This window comes from Orcinus orca, chromosome 9, assembly GCF_937001465.1.
Source record: "Orcinus orca chromosome 9, mOrcOrc1.1, whole genome shotgun sequence".
Lineage (NCBI taxonomy): Eukaryota > Metazoa > Chordata > Mammalia > Artiodactyla > Delphinidae > Orcinus > Orcinus orca.
This window is the reverse complement of record NC_064567.1, coordinates 67,894,103-67,907,776: the sequence shown is the minus strand read 5'-3', so window position 1 is coordinate 67,907,776 and position 13,674 is coordinate 67,894,103. Positions and strand designations below refer to the sequence as shown.

At 33.7% G+C, this 13,674-nt stretch overlaps 1 protein-coding gene across 1 annotated transcript in view; it reads left to right on the top strand.

Moving 5' to 3' along the window:
* AGMO (alkylglycerol monooxygenase) overlaps positions 1–13,674 on the top strand; it is a 327,751-nt gene that overhangs the window by 113,224 nt on the left and 200,853 nt on the right. The window contains exon 5 of the mRNA XM_004263480.3: positions 9,655–9,750. Within this exon, the coding sequence (XP_004263528.1) occupies positions 9,655–9,750 (96 nt within the window). The remainder of the gene's footprint in view (positions 1–9,654; positions 9,751–13,674) is intronic.

Below are 13,674 nucleotides of genomic sequence, written 5' to 3'. Positions count from 1 at the left end.
CTTAGTAATATGTTAACAATAGAGAGTCTGGGGGTAGCAGGGGAGGTAATGTGGCAACTTCCTATATTATCTTTGCAACCCTTTTGCAAGTATAAATCTATTATAAAATAAATAATTCATTAAAAGATAGAGCTACATGTCCATACCTGCATTTTCAAACTCAGAGTCACTGTAGATCATATACCAACTCTAGAAAAAAACAACTTAGATCTAGCCATTAGCAATAGACATTGATTCCTGGAACCCCCTAGAGTATCATAAAGAACAATGATTCAGCCATGCAATTGTTAAACTGGCTGTTGTTCTAAAGTAGCTATGTTTCCATTCTTAATCTCTCAATCCAACACTCATTTTCCAAAATCTCAGCTCTGAACAAGCTAAACTCCTTTATTGCTGTTAGAAAGGAACCTCATAGAGTCCTTATCACAGGCAGAGCTGGTCTAAACCTGATCCAACGTGTTTCCAATCTCATCTTCCACCCTCCCCCATTGTCACCCCATCCAGTTTAACAATTAATTTTCAATTCTCTAAATCTACCATGACACAATCCCTTGATATTTTATTGAACATACAGTTATCTCTGCCTAGAAAGTTATTTATGCTTTACCTCTGATTGTTATATCCTTCAAGATTCATTTCTCTTTTACAGCCACCTTCCTAACTTCCCCCAGGTCACTTTTTTTTTTCTTTCTGTCCTCCCATAAAGCCTTGCATATTCTATTATAATACTTATTTGCATTGTTGTCTTTCACACCAGCATGTAAACTTTGAAGGAAATGAACCTACTTCTATTTTTTCGCTGTTACATACTTAGCATGTATAAAGTGCCTCATGCAGTCAGTGCTTAATAAATGCACATAACATGAATGAATGAAACAAAAAATTTAATAGTTATCAAAGAAATTATTTTTCTAAGTTACCTAGGGTAAGACCAGTGTGTGAAATAATTTAAATCTGTCATTCATTTAAATGTTTATGATCTAACAGATCCTCAAAAAATTAGAGCACAGCGTGAGTAACTTAATTATTTTTTGGAATAAAATATATTTTAACATATTTGCATGACATATGAAGCTATTGAATGGGAAATAGTACACTATCTACATTTCAGTAGGTGAGTATTTCTTTTAAAAGCAGTAAAAAATGATAAACAGTTTAAATGACTGGGTTATGTAATATTTTTTTAGCTCTGTAGTATGTTTTAGCTCTGTAGTATTTTTTAGCTCTGTAGCTCTGTAGTATGTGTCAGAGGTACTTGTTTTTTAGGTTGATATTATCAATATTACAAGAATTAGTAATTATGTTTAAACAATTAGTAAAATATGTTTAGAGCATATTAGCAATCTAAAAATAAGTAAATTTTAACCAGTATCAGAGGAAAGACATACAGTTAAAATACCAATTTGTGAAAACCTTTATATCTGTAAGTTAGGGAATATGTAAATGTATGATGATATTATTTTTGAGCATAATAATTTCAAAATACATATTAATTTCATTGAGGAAACAGTAGAGAACAACTCACTTGGAAGAAAGAAGTCTGGGTTCCAGCCTTAGATCAGTTATTAGCTAGATTTGCCACACTGAACCAATTAAGTAATGTTTGAATCTCAGTGATTTTGAACATGAAATTAGGCATTAATATTTGCTCTGCCTTCTCATATTGTTATTGGAAGATCACCTTAAATAATGTGTGTAAATTCTTTAAATTCTTTGAACTATATGAAGTATGATTCACATGTATAATATTGTTTTTATATTACACATAAAACCGCAGAGGAACTTTTAGTGAAATCTCAGATCTTTTTATTATGACATACTCTCTGCCAAACTACATAAGCAAAGACTATTTTTCAATATATGGGAGTTGGAGTTATATAAAGATAAATGCAAACAAGTAAAGACACAAAAAACTAACAACTTTGATGTAATGCAGTCAAATGCAGTGGGGATAAAATTCTCACAACTCTTATGTCACAGAAGGAAAACATGCCTTGAGCCTCCCATGAAGTAAAAAAAACAAAACTTCTCTCAGGACCTTGCCTCAGAACTCCAAGGTATCCCTTCACCACCCTCAACCTCCATTCAAAGACATTAGTAAGACAAAGTTTATGTCCATACATTAAATAAAAGAAGCACTTTGCCAGTTCGTGTGTTGACCAGTTTTAGATCCTTGATTCTAGCACAGATCAGCAAAATGGAACTATTCTGGTGCTTACCAAGCCATTTTGAAATTTGGTAAAAATAAAATTTTCCCCTGATTTTTGATATTTTTCTTTACAGAAATCTGATAGTCACTTGTAGTCCTTATAATGAAAGATAAATAAGGGTATCATAGTGAAGACCTCTACATAAAACAGCATTATCTTACTGGCATTTAAAAAAAATGTTCAAGTGGCTAAAACACTCCCTTTACATGTTATTTTTCTTGTTTTGAGAAACGCATCCACTCCTGTTTTTTTCTATATACACTTTTGACTGACAGAGGTCTTCATGGTGGCAGAGGTTGGGGATATGAAGAGAAGTAAGACATGAGCTTTTGTTCTTAAGGTGATTGCTTTCCTTGGAGGGATTCAATCAAGTCTACAGCCATTGTAATACAAATTGTTAAGGATTTGGAGAGAGATGTCTGCTCTGAGAACCAAGGAGGGTCAAGTGAAGCACCACAGAAGAAACGAGGCTTGAGCCCAATCTGTAAGAAGAAAAAAATTTTGCCATGAATATGGTTATAAGTGGAACATTATGTAGAAGGAGAATGTCTGTGAAAACACGAAATTATGAACAAATATGATAAACGTAGGGAATGGCAAGTAACATGTATGGTATGTGTATTATTTTCTTAGAACTGCCCTAACAAAGTACCAAAAACTGTGACTTAGAACACCTGAAGTGCATTGTCTCACAGTTCTGGAGGCTAGAAATCTAAGATCAAGGTATCGGCAGGATTGGTTCCTTCTGAGGGCTGTGAGGAAGCATCAGATCCACAGCTTCTTGTGGTTTGCTGGCAGTTTTTGGTGTTCCTAGTGTTGTAGATGTATCACTCCGATTGCTGCCTCCCTCTTCACTGAAGTTCCTCCTGGGTTCATGTCTGTCTCTGTGTCCAAATCTTCCCTTTTTAGGGGACATAATTCAACCCATCACGGTATGAGTATGGCTAGAATACAGGATGTATAAGAAGGCGGAATGGGGAAAAGGGGAAATGGCTAAGAGCACAGAAATGGGAACAGAAGGGTGGGCCCAGATTTCTTAAAGAAGACTTTCTAAGTGGAAACACAAGCACTTTCTCCAAACATCACAATTTAAGTAGATGTGTTTTAAGGACGGAGATGAGTACTCTACCTGCAATCAGAGGAATTGGCTGTCTGTCATTGCTAATCACAGACTTAAGGAATTATTCAATCTTTAGTTTCTCAATTCTCAAGGAAAGTGTCTGTAAAGTATTACAGAAATAAACAAGAATCATAGAAGTGCAGCTATTAGTCAGGTTAAACTACTTTATTAAAATAAAGTAGACATGAATCTGGAGCTCAAAAGATTTTTTAAAAAATATTTCTTTCAAAGTAATTATACCCTTGAGCTTCAACCATTTTGCTTACAGCTTATTCATGGACAGCTCTCCTCTGTCAACCCCTGCTTTTTCTCCCAGCTTGTCATTCCTCATGGCTTTCCTTCCTACTTCATCTAACCTAAGATGCTTAATGCCCATGACGCTAGCAAGCACAGGCTACCTCCTTCTGCTACATCTGCCCTTAAGTCCCCAAGCCTTGCTTGAATCTGGTCACTCACCTGCTTCACTCCCACACCCAGCTTGCTGAGCACCATGGGTGTCCTCCATCACCAGCTGGGAGTTTGGTGCCCCTCCACGAATGGCTTCCAAACCCAAATGAGCTGTCAGTGCTGCTAACTAAGCCATAAACATGAGCCTCTCCCCTACCTGGGAGAAGCCTTTCTAAAATTCCTCAGTCTCCTCAAGATCTTTCCACTGCTGCCCCTGTTTGTCAGCCAATAAATGAATTTAAAACGTCACAGAGAAATTAGTTTTTCTGGTTTTCCCTCTATTTCTGTTCAGATATTTTCATTAAGATTTGTGAATTCACAGGTACATATACTTAAAAATTTTTTTTTTAATTTAATTTAAGTAAAAACATTTTATATTACGTTGGAGTATAGTTGATTAACAATGTTGTGTTTGTTTCAGGCATACAGCAAAGTGATTCAGTTATACATATACATGTATCTATTCTTTTTCAAGTTCTTTTCCCATTTAGGTTCATAGATAACCAACAAGGACCTACTGCATATCCTTTACCTCTAGTTTTGCAGAAAATGTTCACCTCTCTTCAGTAGGTCTAATCCTTAGATTGGTGACATTGGTCCTACTGTGTTCCTCTGTTGGACTTTGTCCTGTCAATGACTCCTGTCATTTGTCCCTCTTCCTCTCAACTGGCTCCTTGTGAATATACCATAAATATATTCATGTCTCTCACATTAACACACACACACACACACACACACACACACACACACACACACACAATATCTCCTCCCTCATCCATATGTTCTATTCAAGAAATACCTCCAGCTCTCTCCTTCCTTGTTCTTGGAGAAAGAGAGAAGTAAATCAAACCTACCTCTGTTTCATCACCTCCTTTGAATGATTCTTCAACTTACTGAGGTTTGCATTCCAGGCCTACTGCTCCACTGATCCATAGCTGCAAATCCAGTGTCGTTTTTTAGTTCAGTTGATATTTTCGGGACATATTTGCTTCCTCAACAGCTTTCTTGGAATATTCCTCAAGGGCTTCAACACAGTATACCCTAAGATGAACTTTATAAATCTACTCTTCCTCCTGTTCATCATCTTGGTGAACAACATCACCCTTCACACAAGCCAGGTATCTGGGTGTCTTCTAATTCTCCTCTGTTTCTCTCATTTCCTATGTTTAAATAGTTACCAAATCCATTGGTCTCTTGTATATATTCTGCCTCTCCATTCCCATGGCTGCTGCTGTGGTGAATGTGCATGATTTTTCACTGGGCTATACAAATAGGATTTCATACCACTTTTATATTTCTTACAAGCTTAAAAATCACACGTTAACTACTCCCTCCTGGCCTAGGATAAATCCAGTCTCCTTAGAATGGCATTAAAATGCTCCCTCTCTGGTTTGACCAATGTCTAAATTATCTTTTGTTTTTGTTTGGCTGTGGTGAGCCACAGATTCCCCAGAGCCTTCCTGATGAAAGCTATAGATTGTTTCTTTAGAAAATCACACATTTCCCCCATACATACAAGTTCACACTTTATTATAGTCCTATCCAGGGGGTTCACAGACTCCTTAAGATCTATCCATGAATTCCATGGTTCCCCCCAATCTCTTGCCCTTTCTCTAATGGCTTCTGCAGTGCCAGAATACTCACGGTTCCCCCTCAAGGCCATGTTGCTTTTTCCTTCATGATGCTTCCGCATACAACCCCTGCCTGCCCCATTTACTTGATGAACAGAATAAAACCCACTCATCTCCTCCCCATTAGCCTAAGGTCACCTCTAGACCTATCTTTATTCTCTCCTCACACATACAGATTTGTGTTGTTTCTCTCCTTCATGACCCTATTATATATGACCTCTATCAAAAGATAATAAAATAACCTAAGGTAGATAGTGTAATTTAACGCAAAAGAGCCTTGAAGTCAGAATAACATGGGTTTGAATGCACGGCAGAAATGGATATATTCGGGAAACAGTATAATATCCTCTGGCCCAGGTACTAAGAGTTTAAGTTTGAGGAAGGAGAAATTTCTTCTGACAAATTAGTACCATCTGAAGCTTTATGATGGAAGTGGCATTTAAACCAGTTTTTAAAACTGTATAGGATTTGGAAGTAGAGAAGAAGATAAGAATTCTCAGAACTAGTTGACATTTACTAAGCTGATTTCAATTTTAGAAATTGGAACCTTAATTGTATCATTAGACTCTTTTTATAGTATTATATTAATCACAAGAAATTAATTTTAATATGATTCATGTGACTTACTCCCTGACATATATCTTTATTTCTTACTAGCAATGTTATTTTTTGTAATTTATGTTGAGTTCATTTTTCTAATTGTAAGTTCATCATTATATTTACTGATTTGTAAGATTTGAGACATTGTTTCATCAATTTTTAAAAATTGAAGTATAGTTGATTTATAATGTTTCAGGTGTATAGCAAAGTGATTCAGTTAAATATACATATGTGTATATATACATATGAGTATATATATATATATATATCCACATATATAGATACTTTTCCACATTCTTCCCCATTATAGGTTATTACAAGATATTGAATATAGTTCCCTGTGCTAAAGTAGATCCTTGTTGTTTATCTAATTTATATATAGTAGTGTGTATCTGTTAATCCCAATATCCCAATTTATCCAAACCCCCTCCCCACTTTCCCTTTGGTAATTATGTTTTTTCCATGCCTATGAGTCGATTTCTGTTTTGTAAATAAATTCATTTGTATCACATTTTTTGTTCCACATATAAGTGATGTCATATGATATTTATCTTTCTCTGTCTGATTTACTTTACTTAGTATGATAATCTCTAGGTCCATCCATGTTGCTGCCAATGACATTATTTCATTCTTTTTTAATGGCTGAGTAATATTGCATTGTATCAAGATACCACATCTTCTTTATCCATTCATCTGTCGATGGACATTTAGGTTGCTTCCATGTCTTGGCTATTGTAAATAGTGCTGCTGTGAACATTGAGGTGTATGGATCTTTCAAATTAGAGTTCTCTTCAGCTGTATGCCCAGGAGTTGGATTGCCGGATCATATGGTAACTCTATTTTTACTTTTTAAGGAACCTCCATACTGTTCTCCACAGTGGCTGCACCACTTTACATTCCCACCAACAGAGTAGGAGGGTTCCCTTTTCTCCACACCCTCTCCAGCACTGATTATTTTTAGAGTTTTTTATGATGGTCATTCTAAGCGGTGTGAGGCCGTACCTCATTGTAGTTTTGATTTGCATTTCTCTAATAATTAGCAATGTTGAGCATCTTTTCAGGTGCCTGTTGGCCATCTGGATGTCTTCTTTGGAGAAATGTCTGTTTCTTCCCATTTTTTGATTTGATTTTTTTTCGACATTGAGCTGTTTGTATATTTTTGAAATTAAGCCCTTGGCAGTAGCATCATTTGCAAATATTTTCTTCCATTCCATATGTTATCTTTTTGTTTATGGTTTCCTTTGCTCTGCAAAAGCTTTTAAGTTTAATTAGGTCCCATTGTTTATTTTTGCTTTTGTTTCCATTACTCTAGGAGATGTATTCAAAAAAATATTGCTGCAGTTTATGTCAAAGAGTGTTCTGCCTATGTTTTCCTCTAGGAATTTTATAGTATCAAGTCTTACATTTGGGTCATTAATCCATTTGAAGATTATTTTTGTATATGGTGTTAGAAAATGTCCTAATTTTATTCTTTTACATGTAGCTGTCCAGTTTTCCCAGTACCAGTTATTGAAGAGACTGTCTTTTCTCCATTATATATTCTTGCCTTCTTTGTCATAGATTAATTGACTGTAAGTGTGTGGGTTTATTTCTGGACTTTCTAACCTGTTCCATTGATCTATGTGTTTGGTTTTGTGCCAGTACCATACCGTTTTGATTACTGTTGTTTTGTAGTATAGTCTGAAGTCAGGCAGCGTGGTTCCTCCAGCTCCGTTCTTCTTTATCAAGCTTGTTTTGGCTATTTGGGGTCTTTTGTGCTTCCATGCAAATTAAAAAACTTTTTGTTCCAGTTTTGTGAAAAATACCATTCATAATTTGATAAAGATTGCATTGAATCTGTATATTGCCTTGGGTAATATGGTCATATTAGAATACTGATTCTTCCAATTCAACAACATGGTTCATCAAATACGTTTTTAGGAAATCTTATGGGAAATTCCTTAAGAAAGTGTTCTATGGGCTAACAGGCTTGTGGTTTGTACTAGCATGATAAAGTCTCTGAGAATTTCTATGGTAAGTAAAGTTCACTTGCCTTACTCAACTTTTCACAGTTTATCTGATGATAGAACACCCTTTTCCATAATAGCTGTTGTTATCTCAAAGGACTATTTCTTCACACTTTGAGGAATTATAATGAACTATAAATAGTCATCTTGTATGAACTCTTTTTCTAGAGAGAACTATTTATTAAGCATCAAGATAAGTTTGGTCTATATTTTTATTTACATCTCAAAGTTTCCAAAATATTCCTTAACTTAAAATACTTAAATCATTGGTCATATATGTGTTTCAAATATTTTTTTCACCTATTGTAAGAGAACTATATTAATATATTCTCAAATCAAATCACAATATTAGAGATTTTTTGGAACTAAAAAGATGGCTAGATTTCAGATGGTCTTCTCCTTCACCAGTCATTTGAGGAAACTGGAGCCTAGAGAAGTTTAAGAAATTTGTAAATATTGCAGAGCCATTCTGTAGTAGAATGAAGGCTTAAAAGGGAATGTCTTGAGTAAGAGCCCAGTGTTCTTTTGTTGTTCACTAATCTAATCCATTGTTTAATAATGAATTTATAAATAATGCAACTGATCCTGTTGTGATGACAGCTGAGATTTTTCATGACTTAAAGTTCGAAACAAAAACTATAAGAATTTATGGAAATGTCTGATTTCAAATATATCCTCATTACTAAACGTTGTTGAAATGATATTTGGCCTAATTGGGAACAAAAGCTTTAAAATAATTCAGAAATAAAATTGTAGTATTCTGAAAGCATGTTTTTAAAATATCTCATCTTTTGGAAATATTAACTTTATAAACCCCAAAATGTAAAGTTGAAGTCTGATTCTTTTTCTTCCTATTTTGTTGTTTAGTTTTTCATTTAATAAAAAGTTTTCTTACAACATGAAACCACTCTTGGGGATCAAAGTCATTGGGAGAACACAGCAGATTGTGCTTACTCGTTGATTCTAACCAGTGGTTTACGAATAAGTTGTTTTCCCAAGGCAGAGGCATTTCCGTCTGTTAGGAAATAGGGACCTTCAAAACTTGTTTCCACAATGGCACAGTATCATAGCTCCTTCTTTACTAACTTTGAAAAAAAATCAGGAGATATTGTCAACCACAAAATAATAAAGTAAAATTTAAGAGGGAAAATGTATTCTTTCCCCTTCTCATATGAAGTGACTGTCTTTTACTGTAATTGCATTTCGTTACTCAGAATGCCATAATAATACAGTGTTTAGGAGCTGTCAAGGTATAAAGGCACATGCTCCTACATTTCTTTTACTTAAAGAAAGTGTGTATTTTTGTATATATTAAAAAACCTCTTTACTTCCAGGAAATACACCCAACCTTTTCAAGATTAAGGAAATAACGTACATTGTATGCTTTGTTAAGAAGACAATATTAAATGTGAAATAGAAGTCCAGTGGACTTAGCTCCAACATGTCTATAACTTTATCATCATGTGGAAAAATTAATGTTGCAAGGTCAAACACGGCAATAAAATGTACAGAATAAGATATATTTGCTAAAAATAAGGCATATTTGCTGAAGAATAGACTCAAAATATTGAATCATTAGTGATAGTATATGTTATGTTGAGAAGTCCTATGTGCAAATTTATAATGTTTTAATCTTTCAGATATTCTACTCTCCACTGGCCCTCTTCATACCACCTTCAGTCTATGCTGTTCATCTTCAGTTCAATCTCCTCTACCAGTTTTGGATCCACACAAAGGTAATTTTTTTTCTTAAGTTTTATACTTAAATAGCCTAAAGCAATGTCCTAGAAATCCACTAGCAGCTGATTTATTGTGTAAGAAAAACCTTTGCTTGCCTTCTTTAAGGAGAAACATGTGTTCATTTTTATTCCTTTTTACTGAATATATATTGCAACGTTTATAAGAAGCAATGAGGCCAGTTGGTCTCAATTAAATAAAATAATTTTTGAACTGTTAAGTACCAAAATGTTTTAATACTGTACTCAATACAATATCTTCCTGTATTACAGTTTATTAAACATAAAGATGTTGAAATTCATTTCAATTTAGAGATATAAATTTATATATGTATATATTTGTGAATATTTTGTTTATATATTTAATATATACTAATTATAATAATTTATATGTATAATATAATTTCTTGTTATATAATGAACAATATTTAATTATATAAGATATATAATGTTTATACATTTTTATTTATATATACATATATATATCAATCGGTGGAAACTGCTTGAAGACTCCTTGAAAAACATTTAATGCTTAAAGAAATTATCTAAATATCTTTTGATTGGAAACCTTTCTCTAGTTTTAGAGTTTAGGTTTTATTTAAAGAGTGTTCAATAAGTTTTTTCTTCCACAAAAGTGAACAAATATAATTTCTTGGGTCTTCTGTGGTATTTCAAATTGTCAGACTTGAATGTTTGCAGATAGATCATTAAGCAACTGATTGTTTTATGAACTATCATATTGATCTGGTTGTTAAATACCAAAAATCACAGACCCTGAAAAGTTCTTACTTATGCACATTAGAACGCTTTCAAGCATTTGGTATTTATCGGAAGCCTTTTGAAGTTCTAGAGGAAGCATGCTGACAGGTGTTGCAACTGGTTGAACAGTACCACAAATCACAGCTGCATTAGATGCCAAAGCTTGATACAACAAAGTGCACTATTTCATTAATCTGCAGTATTTCATGCTACTGATTTACTTGGAATAAAGACTGTTACCATGACTTTGGATGTATGTGGCATTATTTGAAGATCTGTCATGAAATAGTATTGCATTTTATGGTAGCTGACATACATCAAGCAGTCAATACTACAACCATCTGAAAGAGTTGTTGAGGCCAGTTCTGACTCTAGAGGTCAAAGACAAATTTGTTTAAATCAGTGGAGGGAAGCTTTCTGATGATTTACATGGAGGGGTTAAAGGAGAAATACATTTTTATAGCAGCTCTGCTCCACATCATGCCATGTGTTGGGTCTGGTATTAGTCTGGATACAGAATAATGGTGCCTAAGTAACTTTCGCCTTTTCCTGTGGCCCTCCGAGAAGTCCATGAGCCAGGGCTTGAGTTCTATCCTAAGAAGTAAATGGGGAGTAGAGGAAAGCCAGTGGTTAGACATTTCTTTTAAGCTCAGAAGCTCCATGTGGCTTCATTCTAACTTGAAAGCAATGCATTAGAGCCTCTCACTTGTGTTGTGCTTTAGACTTTTGCAAGTACTGTACGCGTATAGTTACTACAGTTCAGTGGCACAGAAGTAAGAGCATACCTTCTGAAATTAAGGTTTGATTCTTGGAATTTTAAATTATACATTAGCTGTGAGTACATTTCTAAAATTTTTACAGCTGTGTACTTAATTGCATTAATTATTCTAGACAGCATACTACCATTTGTTTACTAATAACAGAACCACTCAGGAAGTAGAGCCAAGAGATTTGTAGCAGTGGCTGCTTCTGGAGAGAGGAGCAAGTGATACAAAGAACTGGAGTGAGGAGAAGACTTAACCTTTTTAAAAGAAAAAATATATATTATCATGCTTTTGCCCTACTTTCTAGAGATTAATACATATTAGATTAAGAAATAACAAATAAAAACTGAAAACAGTGGCCTTCAGCCTAGAAAAATACCCACTTTGTGACTCTAAAATATGTTACCCCCTTTAGGCCACTTTGGCACTGTTTAATTTCAGGCATCATATTTGGGTCTCCATTCACAGAAACAATATATGAGCCATAGATGTGGCAGTGTTGGCCAAAGAGCCCTGTACATACCTGGATGGAGGTTTGATTTCTTACAGTTATTTCACTTCTGCTGACATCCATAAAATCACTTTTCATTGAGGGGAATCTGGCCTAAAGGAAGTACGATTTTCTAAAAGTGAAGAAAAGTTTATTCCCTTCAATCAGATGAGGATAAGAGGAAGAAAAAAAACTAACAACATGGTTTTGAAAGATTGTAAATGAGAGATAAAGTAGGTCATATAACGAACTAAAGAGTTTATAACGAAATTTTCTGCTTAGTTTTGAGTTACTTCAATGAAGAAACAATAGCATCTATCTCTTCCTTTTTTTGAAAGTTACAAAACATTCTGCTTAAAACTGTACACTGTTGCTTAATTTTTATGACAATGTTTTTGTTTATTCATTCATCTAAAGTGTCTGCAGTTCATAGTCAATTATACACTTTTCTTGTGAGTTTGCTAAATGTAATTAGAAAAATATTTAATACATGTTTTAAACTTAGTAACTATGGAATATTGGAATTATTTTTTAAGATATTAGATGATATTTGGGTGTCAGCTGATTTAGATAATACAGTAACGGTAGTAACTTTATCTGTTACCTTTGGTTTAACTTAAATTTGCTATCATATTGTTCATATACATATCAGATGATGCTTGAGCAGAGAAATATAAAAATAATTACTTGGTATTGAAGATTTGAACCATATGATTCGATGACTTTTATAGTGTTAAACTGAAGCTTCTACATGGAACATTATTTTCAGTTACAAACATGAGTGATCTGTTTATGTACTAATATGGACGGATCTCCAAACAAATCAAGTTATGTAACAGGGTATAGTGTATACTGATATTTATATGTTAAAAAAGAAAACAACTCTATGTTTTATATGTTCCCATATGCCTAAAATGACTCTAGAAATACACGTGGGTAGCCAACTGTTTTCCCAGGGGAGGGATATTTGGGATGGCTGGCAGATAGGATTACAATGAAATGTTAACATTAATTTTATCCAGTCTAATGTGGGTTAAGAGCTATCTATTGTTGGTAATACTTCCCTAATAACTAATGATGTTGAACAGTATTACATGTATTTATTGGACACTGATACATTTGCTTTAACTAATTGTCTGCTCAAACTCTTATTTTTTATTAAATAATTGTTTGCCTAATTGATTTGTTGAAATTCTTTATAGATTCTAGATATAAATCAATGTCAAATATATGTATTTTAAATATGTTCCCTCAGCTTGTAGCATACCTTTTTATTTTCTTCCTGATGACTTTTCATGAAAAGAAATATTAAATTTTGAAGATTAATTTATCATCTAAAAATTTTATGGTTACTTTCGTTGTATTTTCTCTAAGAAATATTTGACTATCACAAACTTTCAAATAAATTATCTTAGGATTTCTTTTGGAAGTTTTTGAACTTTAATTTTCTCTTTGGGTCTGTAATATTGGAACAAATTTTTGTGAATGCATTTGGTAGGCGTCAAAATTCATTATCTCTATGCACACATCCTCTTACTCCAGGACTATTTGTTGTGGAGACTTTCTTTTATCCATTGAGTTATTTGGGTTCTTTGTTGAAAAGAAATTGACCATATATGTGGTTGAATCTAATTTTAGTCTTCTCTTTCATTGATTTGTTTGTCTCCTCTCATACAAATCCCTCACTTTATAGATTACTGTATCTTTATAGGAAGAATTGTTTGTACAGGTTGTAAACTAAAATTCTATAGGATGTCTCCCATGTGTGATTTTATGGCCTTTTATTTCTTTCTTTCCTGTATTTATGTTATTTATTTACTTTTCTTGCTTTATTGGTTAGAGTTCACAGTGTATTTTAAATCAAATTTTGGAAAAAAATTCTGGCCATTATTTCCTTAAAGATTATATCTA